The sequence below is a fragment of the Microcebus murinus genome, chromosome 11 (genome assembly GCF_040939455.1).
Source record: "Microcebus murinus isolate Inina chromosome 11, M.murinus_Inina_mat1.0, whole genome shotgun sequence".
Taxonomy (NCBI): domain Eukaryota; kingdom Metazoa; phylum Chordata; class Mammalia; order Primates; family Cheirogaleidae; genus Microcebus; species Microcebus murinus.
This window is the reverse complement of record NC_134114.1, coordinates 5,299,088-5,318,742: the sequence shown is the minus strand read 5'-3', so window position 1 is coordinate 5,318,742 and position 19,655 is coordinate 5,299,088. Positions and strand designations below refer to the sequence as shown.

At 44.7% G+C, this 19,655-nt stretch overlaps 1 protein-coding gene across 3 annotated transcripts in view; it reads right to left on the bottom strand.

Annotated features, from left to right (window-relative positions):
- Positions 1-19,655, bottom strand: part of ADCY2 (adenylate cyclase 2) — a 389,287-nt gene that overhangs the window by 255,940 nt on the left and 113,692 nt on the right. For all 3 annotated transcript variants that reach the window (XM_076007928.1, XM_012744227.2, XM_076007929.1), the window contains exon 3: positions 14,557-14,718. In XM_076007928.1, the coding sequence (XP_075864043.1) occupies positions 14,557-14,718 (162 nt within the window). The remainder of the gene's footprint in view (positions 1-14,556; positions 14,719-19,655) is intronic.

The following is a 19,655-nucleotide window of genomic DNA, read 5'->3' as shown; positions in this document are numbered from 1 at the left end:
GGCAGTTAACTTAAGATTAATGCCCTTAGTGTCTCTGACAGCATTTTTGAAAATGCCCTTACTTATGTACTAATAGTGAATCAAATCTGTGACCTTCTCCACCCAGTTAAATAGCTAAAATAAGGTGATCTTTGTTGTATGGACACAAACATCACAAAGTCTTCTTGGGAATCAAGCATCCAGCCACTATTCTTCCTGCATGCACAATGTCATCAAAGGCAGCTCATGTCAGCTCACTTCTCTGCCCATGACAACAATGATGAGAAATCCCAGATCTCCGATTTTCCCTTTGTACATCTGTTCCCTCTTTCATCAATCATCTCATTCCCTTATGATGCCATAAATTCAAAGAGCTCAAAAAGAGATTTAAAATATCCACGTGAGGATCTGACTTACCTGGAAGAAGACAAGAGAACAACGTGAAGGTGTGAAGGTGCTGTGATTGTCACCACTCTTCGTGATTACCCTGAAAGGACATTGCTTACTCACCTACTTTGCCTTTGGCTGCCCTGCTCAGAGACGGTGGGTGTGACAAGGAAGAGCCGTCCATGACGCCCCTCGTTTGGTGACATCAAAGACACCTGGAGGCTTGTCATGTCTCTACACTTGGTCACGCATTTGTGTGCCCATCATTCTGTCACTCACGGATTTCGTTAGCATGCATCCAGTTGATGCTGTGCTAGGCACGCTTGGTGTTGGGACAAATAAAAACAGTAAAAAGCTTTGGTTCCTGCCATCAGTCTCAGAAGCTCACCTCAAAGCCAAGGGCATGTGTCAGAAGGAAGGTGGGAAGGGCACAGAGACAAATGAGCATCCTGAAATGGGCTGGGACAGCTCCTGTAAAGATTGACAATGGTAACAAAAAGCGGGGTGCCGCAGGAGCACAGGCGGGTACCCCACCGTGTCAACCTCCTTCTCCACATCAGTGCTTCTCCACTGTCACTGAAGGCCAGGTCAGCGTCCCTGTCACCACCCCAATTCTCCTTCTGGTCTGCTCAGAAGCTAGTCTGTCTTCTGGAAGATGTGATTCAAACGAGGGAAGGAAAGCAGGAATGCTTTGTTGCATGAGTCCTTTTTAAAGCAGTGGTCCCCAACCTCTATGGTACCAGGACTGGTTTCACAGAAGATGATTTTTCCACAGATGGGGTAAGGGGGATGGTTTGGGGATGATTGAAGTGCATTACATTTATTGTGCAGTCAAATCTCTCTGCTAATCATGATCTGTATTTGCAGCTGCTCCCCAGAGCTAGTATCACCGCCTCAGCTCCACCTCAGATCATCAGACATTAGATTCTCATAAGGAGCCTGCAGCCTAGAACCCCTGCATGTGCAGCTTACAGTAGGGTTCGTGCTCCTGTGAGAATCTAATGCCACTGCTGATCTGACAGGAGGTGGAGCTTATGCATTTATGCCAGTGATGGGGAGCGGCTGTAAATACAGATGAAGCTTTGCTATCTCGCCCGCAGCTCACCTCCTGCTGTGTGGCCCAGTTCCTAGCAGGCCACGGACCAGTACCAGTCCGAGGCCCAGGGCCAGGGGTTGTTGACTGCAGCGTTAAATGATGCTGAGATTCAGACCTGCTAAACTTTCACTAAACCAGACAAGCCAAGGCTAGGGATCTTAGAAGAGCATTCTAAATTGTAATAAAACTCTGTTCATTCTCTTCATCTTTGACTTTCTTCTTCCCCTTCCCATCTTAGGGTCAATATCTTCATCTAGAGTTTGACGTTCAGACGTGGTGTACAAAGTTAAGTATTTAAGAAACCAAAGAAAAGGTTACAAACTAAGAATTTCTGGTTTGTCACACAAACACAAAAGTCCCTCTTCTCATCGGGGAAATTATCCAGGACACCAAGGAGAATGGGGAACACACACGTGGCCGTTGTTTCCATCAAAATTAGACAATCGACAGAATCCCCAGCCTCCCATGGGGTATGAGGCCCACCAAAGCAAGCAGGACCCAGGTGTGGGAGGCGAGACTGATGCTGTACAGAATGCTCCTCACAGACGGGGCTGTAGGGTTGGGGAGGAGGCGGGGACGTACCCATCCAAGGTGAGGGGCCCAGCCAGACGTGTGAGAGCCATGTCAACCAGTGCACACTGTAGGAACGCTGGGGGGAGGTCCCAGATTTGGGTTGTTCGGGAGGCTGGCCTCAAGAAGGAACGCCATCGGCAAGGCACATGTGCAGGGGCTCACGGTTAGCATCCCCCTTGGCTACGGGGAAACGCCAGGACGAAATCAGCATGGGCACAGAGATGCAGCCTCCACGAGGGCTCAGGAAGTTCTCGTGCTGATGGTGAAAGTGATCAACAACAGTAGCACGTGGTTCATGTTAAACAAGCACGTGAGAAAAGTAGAAAGAACATGGAAAATTCCTAATGCTAACGCAATAAAACTAAGATTAATAATACAAGCAGAACAGAAAAATCTCCTATCATCTGAAAATAAAACAACAGAAGTGTCTTTGTCAAAAAAGAAATTCAAACCAAATCAGCAAAATATATGGTAAATAAAGAGCACATCTGAGGCACAGAGCTAAAGCCATTTTCAAAGGAAAATGTACAGTCTTCAATACTTATATAAATAAATGAAAGTAAAATACACTGTCTAATACAAGAAGATAGAAATACAAAAGAAAAGCAAAATAAGAAATTAATAAAGCAAAAAAACTAAAGTTAAAAAAATAGAAAAATCAATAAAAATAATAAATATATCCAAAACTCATTATTTGGAGAAATAAAGTCAAATAAACAAAATATTAGCTATATGAATCAAGAATAAGTGGAGAAGGGACAAATCCCAAGAATAAGAAACTAACCAGGGAAAAGTAAACACAAATACAGCAGGATCTGTAACTTTATGAAATATAACTGAAACCCTGAATAAGAGATACTGTATTTAAAAGAAAATTCCTTCCTTCCTTCCTTCCTTCCTTCCTTCCTTCCTTCCTTCCTTCCTTCCTTCCTTCCTTCCTTCCTTCCTTCCTTCCTTCCTTCCCTCCTTCCCTCCCTCCCTCCCTCCCTCCCTCCCTCCTTCCTAAAAGAAAATATCTTTGACAAAAACAAAGTTCAGAAGACAGAAAGCCTAAAGAGAGATATTTTTACAGGAAAAATAGGAAGTCATATCTAATCTAATCTAACATGTATGAACATTTGAGATCAAAGAAGCTCATGAATGAGCAAAGCACTCAGAACCATCCTGCCTGTGTGTTGGATCTTGTCAATGTCAAGATAAATGTAAAATCCTTAATTAGTTATTGGTGAAAAGAGTGAAGTCATAAACTAAAGTGTAAAACACAACATGATATACTGAGGATAATTCCAGAAATTCATGAATTGTTCTATATTTTAAAAAGTAGAGAAATCATAGCCTTGTCCACGAGTGATTAAAAAAAAAAAATCCTACTCATACACTGCTGGTGGGACTGCAAACTAGTACAATGTCTATGGAAAGTAGTAGAACTACAATTTGATCCAGCAATCTCACAACTGGGTATCTATCCAAAGGAAAAAAAGACATTTTATAAAAAAGATATCTGCAGTAGAATGTTTATAGCAGCACAATTCACAATTGCAAAGATATGGAAACAACCCAAGTGCCCATCAATACATAAGTGGATTAATAAAATGTGGTATACGTATACCATGGAGTTCTACTCAGCCACACACACACAAAAAAGATGAACTACCTCTTGTATTATCCTGAATGGACATGAAGCCCATTCTTCTAAGTGAAGTACCACATGAATGAATAAAGAAACACCACATGTACTTAATAGTAAGTACATGTGGTGCTAACTGATCAACACTAATGTGCACATATGGGAAGTAATATACATAGGGTGTCGGGCAGGTGGGAAAGGGGAGGAGGGAATGGGTGAATCCACACCTAACGGATGTGGTGTGCACTGTCTGGGGGATGGGCATGCTTGTTGGGTGGTGCAAAGGCAATATATGTAACCAAAGCATGTGGACCCCTCTAATACTCTGAAATAAAAAGAAAAACTCTTTTCATACAGTTCAAGATCTACTCTTTAAAGAAGAAAACCAAAAAAACCCAAAACAGTCTCTAAATAAGAATCAATGGGCACTTCCTTCATACTATAAAGTTTAATTTAACTTATCCCCAAAGCCAGCATATTGCTTAAAGAAAAAATATTAGTCCTACTAAATAAAAAATTAGACAAATGTGTCTACTACAACTGCCTTGATAGTAACTCTTTTTTTTCCCCCTGAAAGTACCAGGAAAAGCAATTGAAAAGAAAAGGAAGTTTTAAAAATTATAAAGTGGAGAGCCACTTAAAAATAATGTAATTATATACTTGGAAAACCTAAGAGGATCAAATGAAAAACTACTACAAACAGAATTCACAAGTGGCAAGAAGAAGCGAACTCACTGAAAACCCTATGAAGCTCTCGCTCTCTTTTTCTCTCTCCCTCCCACCCCCATCTCCTCCTCTTTCTGTCTCTCTCTCAAATGTGAACATATCATCTGTTTTTAAAAGTAGGCAAAGAGCCAAGAGCAGATGATGCTTAGTCGCCCTACCTATGTGCGGCCATCCGGCAAGCATTCTTTCTGTTTGCCCTATGGATAATATTAATAGCTTTGCTTGAACAAGGGTGTGCTTCTCCTTTGTTTCTTCACTCTGAATTCTTCTAGATTTTCCTTTATGTCCTAAGCTACCATAAATATTCACCAAGAAGGTATCTTCATATACTGTGCACCACAGAACTTAGCAGCGCCTGAGCAGGCAAGGGAAAAGGAAGCTCACAGACTCTCTGGCCTTGAAGAATGCAGGGAACAGTTTGCAGCACGGACGGAGGAGGGAGTGGAACTGCGGCGTGGGTGCTGGTATCTGTGTCGGGTTGAACAGCAACCTCCCTCAAAAGTTATGTCCGCTGGGAACCCCCCCCACGTATGACTTTTGGAAAATAAGGGTCTTTGCAGATGTAATTAAGGATGCTGCGATGAGATCATCTTGAATTTAGAGTGGCTCTTAAATACAATGACCAGTGTCCTTATAAGAGACAGAAGGAGAAAAGATACAAAGAGAAGAAAGCCGTGTGCAGATAGAGGCGTAGACTGGAGTTACGGAGTCCTAGCCCAAGGAGTGCCAAGGACCGCTGGCAGCCCCCAGAATCTAAGAGAGAGGCATAAACCTATTCTCCCTCACGACCTCCAGAGGGAACCAACTCTGCCAACGCTGTGGTTTTTGGTTTCTGTGAGAGAATAAATGTCAGAATTTATAAATTTCTGTTGTTTCTAGCATCTGAGTTTTGCAGCAATTTGGCTCAGCTGGGGGGCGGGAGAAGAGATTCAAAGACGGAGCTGTGTAGGCGAATGTCTTCAAGACCACAAAACGTGGACATCAGATGGTCAGATCCACCTTATCAAGGCGCCAGGAGGCTGTGAGAGCTAGAGGGAAAGAGAACCTCCCCCCCCCCCCGGTTGCCTGGGAGCAGAGCAGGCTCCCCCAGGAACAAGAGGTCCAGAGAAGGAGTGGCACAGGAATGCAAGACATCGGGCTGGCAAGTGACCCTGCAATGCCTACTCCTGCATTTCTCCCTCTCACTCCTGCCAAGGGCTGAATATGGGGAGCTCCGTCTCATGGAACTCCAAAGCCAGGCGCTCTGTTCACCTACAGGAGCTAGATCCTCGGGCATGAGCACAACTTTCTAACCACACACGTAAGTGGACCATGGGCTTCCAGGAGGACCTCACGAGAATGAAGTCACTGCCCTGGGTCTGGTCTCACCACAAGACAGTGAGCCAGAGCCAGACTCGGGCTCTGAGGGTCTCACACGTGTCTGGTCCAACTCTTGCCCTGCTCCACTCCGCAGGTAATTGGGATTTTGATTATAACTGCATTCCCCAATGGACTTCTAAGCTCTGTTTCTCTCAGCTTCTAAAAAATCATGAAAATTTAGTAAAATGCATTACTGCTGCTGCTATCTGCTATTCACTGAGGGCTCAGTACCAGCTTGACAGCAGGTTCTTCAAGAAGAGTAAGTCCCCTAAGGAGCACCAAGGCCAGCAACCGTATGAGGAAGCTGGCCGTTACTGTTGCCACCATACAGATGACAAAACTGACTCAGCTAAGCAATTGGGCCAAGCTCACGTGGTGTTGCAGTTTGGATCCTCCGGGAAGCCCATTCTGCACCGGGGTTAGTGTTGATTGGGAAGCGCCCCGGGAGCAACGCAGGTGGGGAAGGACAGAGGCAGACCAGGCAGACGGGAGTGGGCTACTCTGCAGACCCAGCAATGCCAGGCACACTGACGACACTCTGGAGCTGAACGGGCCTGCTGGAGTTGCTTGCACGCAGCCAAAACGGAAGGGATTCATACGCCCGACCCAATCAGCCGTGGGTGTGGGCCATCCTCCACGCAGCACGACCTTGGGCTGGCAGGTCGCTTCAGGCCATCCCTGAGGGGGCTGATGGCTGAAAGCCAGCTGCGGACAACATAGCCGACAGCTGGGCACCTGATCTCTCCCCGAGGAGGGTCTGGGAGGTCGACCTCCATATTCACCACGCATAGCTACGAAGCAAGAGAAGCAGGATCCAAACCCAGGTTCTGCCCAAGACCAAAGTGCTCACTGAGTCCACTATCCCACACCCTCTGGCATCCCAGGACAGTCCCAAATTGCTGAGAGGGGTCTTGGAAATGATTAAGCCAGAGTCTGGCCATCAAGGCCTCTCTTCTCCTAGGGGAGGTAAACATTGATGCACATTATTCTCATCGAAAGCACGCTGTGATTACTGCTGCAAACACAGGATGACAATACATGCGCTCTGTTCCCTGCCTGACCGGTTTGTTGAACTCTGCAAACATAACGGGAAGGCCGCAGTCCACTTCCAAGAAGCCATTAACACCTGATGCTTCTGAGCACTAATGGTGCATCCAACCCAGCTAAGTCCTTGTCATTTATCACTACTTCACTCCATCATCCCTGCTTCCCTAGGAAGAAGCCATGACTAACCAGTCTCGATTTACAGACTGCTAGAACCCGTCCCCCGGCTCAGTCTCTCCTTGGAATGTCTCCACGGGAGTGTGTGTATATCCTCTGTCCACTGCACCAGTCCACTGTGTTTCTCTCCACACTTTAAAGAGAATGCCTTAGAACCAGGGCAATATTCCTGCTAAGGTCAAGCTGCAGATACATTATTGTCTTCAGTTCATATAACTTAGCAGATTCATCACTCCGTGCTGCAAGAACACAAAAGGATTCTGTCCTGTGTGACTCCTCACCAGGGATGCTGTTTTTCTCATTGTCTCTTAGGAGTTTTGAAGAGCAATTACTGATGGTTTAATAAATGCTTAGAATCAGTATCTTTCTCAAACTAACCACTTGCTTCAAAAATAAGCATTTGGAATAAGCAGACCCTCAGATCTTCGTAAATAATGAACCAAAGATGCATGGATTGCTGCAATTAGGAGGAAAATCACTACCAACATGTCAAGTGAAAGGTCAGTGAAAGGTGCCACCAGCCAACATTTCATCAAGCTGTAAGAAAGTATCATCTTTGACATGAATCCATTGCTTTTAATGAACGCAGGACACAGAGTTCAGATGGCAGACTCAAGAAGAGGAATGAGACATCTGATGAATGACCAACCACCACTTTTCATTTTTAAAGGAATCCTTCTTTTCCACATTCCTTTGATCTGATCCTCAATAATAAATTCAAGAAGGTTCTGGGAATGCTTCCCTGTGCCTGTGTTTCTTCCATGTCCTCCCCAAAGCAGCTCCACAAATGCTGAAAATAACCTAGGTCACATGCTATCACATTCAAATAGTTACCAACATGGAAGTTCAAGATCTCTTACTCTCTAGTATTTTTGTTCTAGAAATTGCCAGAACATGTTAAATGTGGTTTGTTGTCCTGAATTAAGTGTTCATGCTATTGTTGTTCATGTGTCCTACCAAATCGCTCCCTGGTACAACAAAGGTGCCAAGTTCCTGCCATGGAGAGAAAGAAATATATGTGTCAGGCGAGGAAGGGGCAGAGGCAGAGGAAGGAGAGCAGGAATGGGAAATGCACATAGATTTGCTCTAGGATTTAGGCATGTTTCTATTTTTATCTCTTCTCCATCCTTACCCCTTTTCTTTGCAAGTTATAATACCTTTAGCACAGGCAACAATAGCTTGCTAAACTAGGATATGGATTCTATTTAATCAGTAACATCATGCTATACAAAATGGGCAATGGCACAGTCTCCTTTTTTTGCTGTTGTTCTTATGGAAAAAATTAATACCCTGTGTTTCTCTGAAAACAAAACAGTCAGAACAGAGGTCCAAATTCCTAACAATTAGTCTCTTCCACAGCCAGAAACTGGGCAGCTGGTAACCTGCTGTTTTTCCTTTGAGCTTCTCAGATTAGATCCTAAATGCAATTTAATTCCAGACTCCAATAAACGCTTCCTGAATTATGCTTAAAAAGACTGAGTTATGTAACAAATCCACACTGCTATCGATTACACACTTGCCATAGACAACCTACTGTATTAGATGGAATCTAAACATTTTCAAATTGCATCACAACTTAAATATATTAAAGCAACCAGTGCATAAAAAAAAAAAACCTATGAAATTTCTCTAACATATAAGTAATCCTGTTATAAAATCAATAAACACTCCTTAGCCTACCTGCTTTAATACATAAGGATTCTCACATAACAGGCTTGCTTGAGTAAGTCTATATTCAAATTTCCCCCCACTCAAAGGAACATAAAAGATAACACAATGAAAATTCGGAACGTGCTATGAATACCAAGGAAATAAAAATGAAAGAAAAGTAAGAAAGCTTCAAATACAAAATGCTATCACGATATATAAATAGGAATATCTGAAAATTCCTTCAGGTTGGTTCCTTATCATGCCAGCAGGGACGCTGCCCTAGGAACGTGGAGCAACTGAAGAGCAGGTGAGACGCATATTTCGGATGAAATCAACTCTACAAAAGCACAAGTGTCAGGCTGCACAGAGGCTTCTGCCTGTGACCCACTTGCCCTGGTAGGGAGGCCTGAGTCCAGCCTCCTGTGTCCCCCAGTGGTGGCCCAGCTGCCACCTCCCCAGACCCGGGCAGGCGCAGCCACAAAGCATGACAGGGGCGGGGGGGGGTGTCTTTTCTTATTTTCCAGCCTCAGTTTCCCCTTGCCATCATAAAATGACAAGCAAAAAACACTCCTTGCTGCTTTCCTGGAACTTCTAAATGTATGTTATCCTACCAATATAAGTAAAATTCTTATTTTCTAGTTAATCACGAATTACTAAGGGATTTTAGTGCTTACGCTGAATTTATCATACAGAAATGACATATTCTTTTTACATGGACAATGTAAAACTACTTTTCTTTCAGTTTCTTGATTTTCTTCCCTTCATTATTAAGGGATTCCAGAGTTCCAAAATCTCTTCATAATCCCAGATTCCAAAAATGCATGACTTCAAAACCCGGTTAGGATTCCGAAGAGAAAAGAATTATTAAAGAAAAAAAAAAAAAGACTTGCAGAGACCAGCGCAAAGTAAATGAGAGAGTAATTGAAAAATATTTCTTGTTTTGCAAATATTAATAAATGCTGTGTTCAAAACCTGTGAGTTCTCTTTCTCTTCCTTGTTTCACCTCTTCTTCTTTTCTTCTTCTTTTATGGATCTATAACAGCTGTACACATTTTGGGGGTGCATGTGATATTTGGTACCTGTACATAATGTGTGGTGATCATATCCCGGTACCTGGGATATCCATCACCTCAAACATTTATCTCTTCTTTGTGTTGGGATCATGACAATTCTCTTCTAGCTATTTTGGAATATACAATAAACTGTAAATGATGCTTTCCCTCCTGTGCTATTCCTTCCAACTAACTGCATTTCTCTACCCCTCAACCAGCTTCTCTTTTTTCCTTCCCCCTTCCCTTCAAGGCCTCTGCCCTTTTCCCCTTGTCTTTCTCCTTCCGTCTAGATAATTCAATCCTTAAGCCATCAGACAAGCCCGAGCATGGAAGCATGTGTACCAGCAGAGGACAGGGGAAGCTGTCTCCATGCAAGGGTGACAAAGCTAGGTGTGAGCAGTGTCCACAGCACGGAGGCCAAGCCCAGGGGGACAGAGCCAAGCAGAGGAGGGGGACACCCAGGCAAGGGACAGTCCGAGGAGCCTAGCAGGGACACACGCACACAGCAGGGAAGCTGAGCATGAGAATCAGGGCAGAAGCCCAGTGGGAAGGCATCTGCCAAGGGAGGGCAGGCAGTAGACAAGAGGCTGGTTATAGACAGAAGCTGGTACAGTAAGGAAACAGCAAGAATCGTGGGAGCTGAATTCTTTCACTGTGGGTCCAGGAACTGACAATGGAAGGAGAGAGAACTGGAATGAAACCTGTGGTGGTTGGAGATATAAGAGTCCAAGTGAAGGCCGAGTTGTCAGTACAGAAGCATCTATAACAATGGATGCAGAGTAAACGTGCATGGGCCTCCCTCGGGGGTACTGACAGCCCACTGGCCATGAAACATCGGATGCCCAGACCTTGCCTCTACGTGCCATCTTCACCAACAAGAACCTGGGTTCCTCAGAGAGGGCTCATTTTCAGGCTGGGGTAGGGTGGAACTAGATGGGCTTGAAATAAGAAAAGCAAGAAAGTCCCCAGAGGACGAGAAGAGTGGGTCAGGAGGGCAGGGTGAAGCGGTGTCTACTGTACAAACCAGAGCCAACGTGGGCATGAAAATGCACTGTGGTGGCAAGGGTGTATATTCTATTGAATAAACAGGACAATGCAAGGCCATGGACAGGTAAACCAATCAATCAATCAATCAGAAGTTTGATAAAGTACAAGACAGGTGCCTAATTTCAACATAGCTTTCTATAAAATATGTATTGATTATGGAGAGGAAAAGAGTGATTTCAATGTGGAAAATCCTGGTGGACACAGGCAGAGTACAAATGAACAAAGTAAGGGGACAAAGTGAAATGACATGTCCCCCGGACAGCACGCCACGAGGACACACTCGCCGCCACTCTGTGACTCCTGTCACAGACACGGAACCTGAATCTGTTCATTAGGAAGCATCTGACAAACCAAGCTGAAGGGCATTTCACAAAGTCATGGGCCTGCAATCTTCAAGAGTGTTAAGATCACGAGGCCAAAGAGGAACTAAAGATTTGTTCCAGACTCAAGCGGACGGAAGAGACCCGGCACCATGCCATGCCAGGGTTCTGGGCTGGGCCTTTTGCCGCAAAGGGCATTACTGGGAGAGAGCGGGAGGAACCTGGATGGGGTCTGCAGGTCAGGTGGCAGGCACAGAGCAGCATGACTGTCCCAGCACTGACATTTGTGCTGTGGTCGTGCAGGAGAACGGCATTGTAGGAAACAGGCACCAAGGCATTCAAGGTCATGGGACATCAGATGGGCAACTTAACCATCAAATGGTTTAGGACAAAGGTAATTCTCTGTACCGTATTTGCAACTTATTGGTAAGCTTGTGACTGTTTCAAAATAAAAGTTGTAAAATGTATCGATGACTCTATTTTAAGCTTTAAATGTGTTACAAAATACCATCTATAACTTTCAGTTATTAACTAAGTTTCTTCAATTAGGTGATACAACATAGCATCAGAAAGAAAGGCTTGTATGTACTTCAAGGAAAATGCTGGTAAAATGAATTCTCTGAAAACAACGACTCTGCTATGCGGCAGAAAAGGGAAATAGGGTTTTATTATCTTCAGTCAATATTTAGATTAACAGATACGTACTACATGCTATCAGTAGACTGCCAATGCTCAAAAAAAATAAAATGAAAACAAAATATTCTTACTACTAAGGTCCGTGATAAACAAAACACACTCCTCCTCTGGTGGCTCAGAAGGCGGGGTGACATTGGCGGTCACTGGCGGGCACCCTCTTTCTTTACACAGACCAGCATCCTTTACAGAGAGTTGCTTTATACATTACACCACAGCAATATAACCACCACGCTCATAACATTCTGATTTACAAACACCGTGCATAAGAAGAGATTCAATAAAACGTTTTTCTCCCATCTCAAATCAGTGGTATTTTGAGGTTACATTTCCAGCAGTGGCCAAAGGCACTAAAAGCTCTTCTCTTCATTACTGTGGAGTTCAACTTACAAACCTTCCATTTCAAATCTGTTGGCTCGTCCTATCTTTCCCAGCTCTTGGAGTCATTGTGAAATTACTTCTGAATGTGTCAGAAATGGACTTCATGTTCTTCTGTGCCTTTCAATGTTATTCTTACATGAAATATTACAGAATAAAGCATTTTTATTTCTTTTGCTATTCCAGAATTATCCTACCTCTGGCTGTCTGCTGACAAGAAGTGTTTTTCTTTGCTCATTTGGGAAAATGAGTAAATAAAAATGTAAGGTTACATTCTTTCCCAATATTTTTTTTTACTAATACAGGAAAATAAAAATACTTAAAAAAAAAAAAAAACCCAAGTCAAGACAGTATTTGACAACCTATAGAATACATAAGGTTCTTTGTGAAGCATTTCCTTTTTTTGTTTGTTTGTTTTTGTTTTTTAACCCTGTTTGATTCTTACACACAGGCATTAAAGTCCTTTATTTCCGGATTTTTTTCCTATTACACCTCCAACCACAGACATTTCATTTATGGGGCAGGAGAGACCGGCAAGTCCCAGGGATGTGCTCCAGCCCACCCCAGACCATGCAGGTGCTGTGAGCCCTGAAACGTCCGAGCGTCCAGGTGCCCATGCGAGGACGGCTTCCTTCCCGCGGTTATTTCGGAATGAAAACCGGCTGAGCAGATTACGAACTTGTTCCCACTGCAAAAACACCACCCCCCCCCCGACCTGTGTGTGACCGCCCAACGTGAGCTGTATAAGGGGGAGGGTGCAAGAGTGGAATTTATGGGAGAAAGGAGAAGTGTCCCGTAAATATTCTCAGGGAAGGCTCTGAAATGCAGAGACAGGGAACAAAGCTGGGGCAGAGCTTGCGCCCAAAGGACCGTCCCTCCTGCTCCTTCCCGGGCACGGCTGAACGGTTCTCTTGCGTAGAACGGTGGTTGCCGGGAGCCAGGGGGCGTGGGAAATGGGGAGACGTTGGTCAAAGGGTGCACGCTTTCAGTGATAAGATGAACAAGTTCTGTGAGTCTACTGTACAGCATGAGTGGTGACGGATGTGTTAGTTAATTTGATCATGATAGCCATTACACAATGTGGACATATACCGATCAAATCATCGCATTGTATATATACAATTAATTCAATATGCATTGAACAAAAAATCCAATATGCATTGAACATATACAATCTTTATTTTCTATTAAATATTTTAAAATGAAAATAAAATCCCCCACCTTCATTCTGACCTTTGATTAGATACTGGCCAGCCCCTGCCTTTCTGTCTCAGGAGGGTGGCACCCGTCAAGGGAACGCACGGAGCAACAGTGAGGCTTTCCTCCTCTTCTGGGGAGTGGATGGCGCTCAGTGATGTCCGAATGAGCCGGGGGGGGGGGGACTCTAGCCCACTGAGTGCAACCAGGGGCCACTGCCTCTGCACTCAGTGAGGACGGTGGATGCTTAATGAATGCAGGCCTCCCTGGCTACTCTTCATGAAAGTGATGCTATGCGCGCGAGGAGATGAACATTGAGAAAAGGGATCCATCCCTAAAAAGCTTTCAGACTAAGAGAGACTACTACAGACCCAAAGGTCAGCCTCCCGTTCCAGCTCACGATTCCAAATGAAACACCACAGCAAGTGAATGGGGAAATGGGTTTCTCGGACCCAGCAGAGTTTAGGTGGCCCATGTCTAAATCCCCTTTCCGATGGAGCGGTGCTATTCACAACTGTAATTTTCTCATCCCTGCTGTGTTTTATACAATGGCTGCATTTGTCACAATTGATCTCCATGGAGCAAATTACACGTACTTTTTATAGGTAAAAAAATTAGAGACTGTTAGGAATAATTCCAAATCACTGACCCTCAAGCTTATGGATGTACATAACAGGAAATCAAATAGCTTTTAAAATGCTTTTAACTAATTAAATAGAATGGATTCTTTGAAATGCCATTTATTAGTGAGGCAAGATTTGTTTTTGCAGCATTTTAAAGAACTATTTTATTTTTATAATGCTCATGGATTTGCCAGAAGATTAAAAAAAATGGAGAATTTTTTCGTCCTCCGTAATGAGGGGGTTTTGGATATCATGGTAGAGAGAGGGGTGGGAAAGAATTATTAATTTCATTGCATAAGTTATTTCACTCTATAAATAAGAGTGCTAAGTTGTAATGTAGAGTAGGAATACCTTTTAATCATTAAAATCATACCACCATTCAGCCATCAGCAAAAGGGAGCTGTCACGTCCAATTTTCCTGCCAATACCTTAGATTCACTGTTGGTAACTGCTAAGTGACTGTGGATCCCACCAAGGGAGGTCGCTGGTGGGGCTGGCTTCCCCTAGTGTCACTCAGAGTCAGCCCCAAGGAGCCCAAGGGAAGCAGCTTCCAGGTAGCAGACCACAGACACACCCTGAACAAGTGCGGGATGCAGAGGTCACCCCGGGAATGTGGAGAGGCACCCACCTGCCAGACCAGGTGCTCCTTGGCCCCCGGAGTTGAAGACAGGCAGGCGCTCAGCACGATGGTGTGGGAAGAGGAGGTGAGGACGCTGGCGATGACGGCATCTCGCATGCTGAAGGGCAGCATGGTGTACACCACGAAGATAATGAAGAGGAAGAACGATACCTACGGAGGGGAAGAAAAGGATTGAAAGTCACAGGGTGTTCTCTTCCTGCGTGCTTCCTCTTCCCTTCCTATTAAAGGCTGTGTAAAACAACATGAGAAACACGAGACACGCTCATTTAAGAAATAATATCATTACAGAATAGGACAGCACATTCGCACAAATCCACTGGATTACAGGAAAGAACTAATGAGTGTGCGATGGAGAAAAAGAGTTTGTTTTCAAAATTTGGGGACTTTCTGTTTTGGCATCCAAACCATTGCAGACATTAGGTTGCAAATCTTGTCCTCAAGTAGCAGACTTTTGTGTCTGTGCTTTAGAATGCACACCGTGGATTCTTTAAGTTATCTATCAAACTGTACAGGGATACCCGGGGTGCTGGACAGGGGTGGTCTGGGAGATAGTGAAAGTGAAAGCAGACAGGTATGTAATAAACAAAACAAAACAGCTTGCACATGCTTCAGCATTTGTGGAACACAGTTTGGCAGTTCCTCAAGAAGTTAAATATAGAATAACCATATGACCCAGCAATTCTACTGCTAAGTATATACCCTAAAGAATTGAAAACAAGTACTCAAACAAATAAATGTACACACATGTTAATAACAGCCAAAAGGTGGAAACATAACAGCCAAAAGGTGGAAATATAAGTTGCTATCATGGAATGAGGGCATAAACAGCATGTGGTATATCCATACAATGGAATATTATCAAGCCTTAAAATGGAATAAGGTACCTATACACGCTATAAGGTGGATGAACCTCAGAAACATCATGCTAGTGAACAAAACTTGGGCAAAAACTCATATCGTATGATTCTATTTATAAAAAATATCCAGAATAAGTAATTCCATATAGACAGAAAACACACTGGAGGTTGCCAGGGGGGTGGGGAGAGGGCAAGGGGCAGGGACTGGGGAGTAATTGCTTAATAGGTACAGAGTTTCCTTTGAGACGATGAAAAATGCTCTGAACCTAGGTAGACGTGTTGTTCACACTATTGGGAATGCACTGAATGCTTCACCTTAAAATGACTAATTTACCATACGTGAATTTCACCTCAATAAAAACAATCAGTATGAAACCGCTTAAAGGTTTGGGATGGAAAAGAAAATGGGTTAGTAGGCAATAAAACAGATCCTTTTCAATCAACAAGGATGGAAAGGTGATAAATCCGGTGGGAAAGGGCCCTGAGGTCTGGGAAACAGGGGACGCGGTGTGTGGCCAGCTTCCCTGTGCAGCTCTTGAAAGGGAAGCCAGGGAAAGAGCCGGCCCCACCCTCAGGGCGTGTCCTGTGCCACCTGAAGGGGGCGCTGCAGCCCAGCACAGCTGGAAGGATGGGGCTGCAGGAGATCACGCCAGCTGTTCTGGTACCAAGTCTGGACGCGAGTTTGTGAGCAGACCGTGAGCAATGGGCTCCGCTCCCAACGGATTTCAAGGGGGAAGGAAGCCCGGGAGGACACCAGGCTCCTCCCCCCGGGGCGCTCACAGGAGTCTGCACCGCATCTTACAACCTGAAAGAGACCGTCTGTCACCATCTCACCATTCAAGGGTGGTGTCTTATAAGCTGTGTTTGTGTAACTGTCACAGACAAAAGAGCACATGAGAGATCAGGGAGACGCAGCCTAAAAATAAACCTGGATCCTGAAAAGGCATGCTTTCGTTTTCTACAGAGTGCTGCAACCTGCACATCCATTCATTCAGCAAAGCTGTATGAAGGCCCCCCACTCCCAGGGGAGGCAGTGAGGTTCTGGGGGTGGAGTGTTTAGGGCAGAAGCCCTGCTCACAGGGACCTCGCAGCCCAGCGGAGGGGACATGCGTGCATGCCGCCGTCACTTCACAGTCTGCATGTCCTGAGAGAAGGGGCACCTCCCACTGCGAGGAGACGAGGGGGCGGACAGACTCTGTACCATCTTCTCTCATTCTTGCAGGCTCAGCCGTCTCAGAACGACAGCCAAGGAGAAACCCACTGTGAGTGGGAAAAGTGACCAGGAATCCTCCCCGGGCAGCCCAGATTCAGCACAGACCATCTGCTTCCGGCCCCCGTCTCCTCCCATTCAATCTATATTTATAAGGGCCCTGAGGCCAAAAACTGTGGGTGAACAGATTACCATAGCAATACTTTTTCCTGGTAAATATTTTTTCTTTCACCTCTTTAAAAATAAGAGACTGAAGATTTTTTTCAGTAAAGCATTATTATTTCGCGTGTCCTGCATTCCACGTGTGATGTTCCATATATGGGATGTGAAAGCAAGGCAAAAACAATTGTCTTGACAGTTTATGTGTCAAAATGCAACCTGCACATGGGAAGAACCAGGCATGTCTGGAAGGACTGTGAGTAAGCGGGGTCTACACGGGCAGGCTGGGCACCTCCCTCACGTCGTCCTACCATGGAGGGAACATAGAGGTGTTCTTAGACCCAAAAATCATATTTCAAAGCCACTAATAACTAGCGCCAGCACTTGCTGGGTGCTTGGTGTGCCAATCCCTTCCCAGGTCTTCCAAAAGATCTTCTCAAGAAGCACTGAGCGGTTGGAAGGTTTCTTTAGGAATGGGGAAAAACAATTGTGTAGTCACGGTCAATTGAGAAAATGAATCTACTTTGGAATCCCAAATACTCAGTCAATTTATAGGAAATACTTTCAATTAAGATATTACGTGTGTTATTTCTACACACAGCATTTATGCAAAAATCTCATATCCTACAAGAGGTATGCAATGAATAAATGAATATTTTTGGGTATGAGAATCGACAATTACAAAAGAGAAACCCTCTTTTACAGCTACATAGTTTTCTTCTAATGCAAAAACCTTTAGCATTTCTTTAAAATTATCATAATTTCTGAATAGCTTAATTTGGGGCAGCTTTAAAATTCTGACCCTATTTCCCCTAATATACACTTCTGCAAACATTGTGAGCTTTGGATTGGAAGTATGTGGAAATTTTATGCACAATCATCGGATGGTAAATACACCTTCAGTTTTCCGAATACGGTAGCTCCTGTTAAGTATTCATTTTGAAATGGCAAAGTGAATTTTCAAAGGTCAATTAAACAAATTACATTGGATAAAGTTCAGGTTTTGGTGGCAGCATTTCAGGGGCCCAGCTTAGTGGTACCTGAGCAGCGTTCAGCAGGTGGCATGGGCAGCAAGGACTGTCAATGCAGCTTTCAACCCCATGAGGGAAGGTTCTTCACTCTTCATCATCCTGGAGGGCTCTAATTTTTTTTTTTTTTTTGAGCCTGCTTTCCAATGCAACATCAAATAGGGCCATATGTAAAACTAAAATGAATTTGGCACATCTAAAGAATGTGTGGGTAAAAAGCTCCAAAAAATCTCTTGGGTTTCCATGCTACCATGGGGACATTTCTGGGGCTGACACTCCCCTTAGCTGTACCTCTGTGCACTGGCTGAGAAGAGAGGAGCCCTGCACCCTGCTCCTGCGGCCCTGCCCAGAAACCCGTCACCACAGCGGTCAGCACGGGACTGAAGCAGCAGCACTTATCCAAAGAAAACAGTGTCGAGTGTGCCTCTCCACTCCAGTCCTGCATTTGCCTTTTGTGAGGACCTTCTTCACACAGAGTTCTATCTGAACTCCAGGCTCCACAAATTTCAAACCAACAAAGAGCTTGTCCTTTCTCCTTTCTTCAGCCTGTCCCTCTGTCAGGACAGCGTGCTTCTGCCCATGATGGCGCCAGCTCCAAGAACCCAGGTGCAAATCCTCGAGAGTCAGTTGTGAACATTTTTTTCCTCACGTCCACACTCACACGCAGTGTCCTCTCCCTTCAGGACTCCAGACTCCGGGAGGTTGCCTCCATCTCTCTGCTGCCCTCTCGCCTGACTTCCCTGAGCTGCCCCGCTGCCCTTCTGTGTGTTGGGAATGTGCTTCTGTGCTGTTCCCGCCTCTCCCTGCCTGCCAGCAAGGAACGCCGTCTGCACCTGCCCTCGCTTTGGGTGACCATTACGACACTTGATCAAATGTCTCTAGCTCTCCTCCTTCCGGGCACATGGTACAATTGCACCTGGCCACTTTCTTTTCATGTAGCTGAGGCTTCGACAAATGAAGGGTGTGAGCTGAAGTGATGTGTGTCATTTCTGGGTGGAAACTTTAAAAGCCAGTGCACAATTTGTCATGTCCTCTTCCCTACCCGGCAATCACGGAAACGGAGATGAAGCTTCTCCCAGCCTGGATCCCCACATGGGCAGTAGAGTCCCTTAGCCAACCTCCAGGGACCTGTGGTCCTGTGAGCGACGGATAAACCTTTGCGGTGTGAAGTCCCTGAGTTCCTAAGCGCAGCTTAACTGGTCCTTATTGATACCAAGGTCACACGCAAGCACACACAATCTCATGGGAGATTTTGTGGATGTTATGTTTACAAAAATTGGATCCTTTTACATACAATACTTTGCAGTTTTCATTTTTCATCTAACTATACAGTTTTCATTTAACTATGCAAAAAATGTATACTATACTTTTTTTATTTTCATTTTTTGGGGAATGCAACAACAAGAAGTAGCCCATGTTCTGGCTACTTCTGAGAAAGATCAGTCTCTGCTGATCAGGAGGGACTTCTCTGCCTTCCTTGTCTGAGATCTCTGCCTTGACATTCTCAATGGTGTCGCTGGGCTCGACCTCGAGGGTGATGGTCTTGCCAGTCTTCACAAAGATCTGTATCCCACCTTGAGATGAAGCACCAAGTCTATAGATGTGAATATATGATTTAGTTTTCACTAGTTGCAAATGTTCCAAAGCGATGGGTGTGCCATCATCACTGCAGTGTTTCCTCACCAATGCTCACTCTTGGATCTATAGTAGGTTCTGGCACCTTCTAGCAATCCTGCACACCCTCTGGCTTGTAGCTGCATAACCCCCATCTGTGCCTCCATCTCCACGTGGCCTTGTCCCTGTGTGTCCATGTCTTCACATGGCATTGTCTTC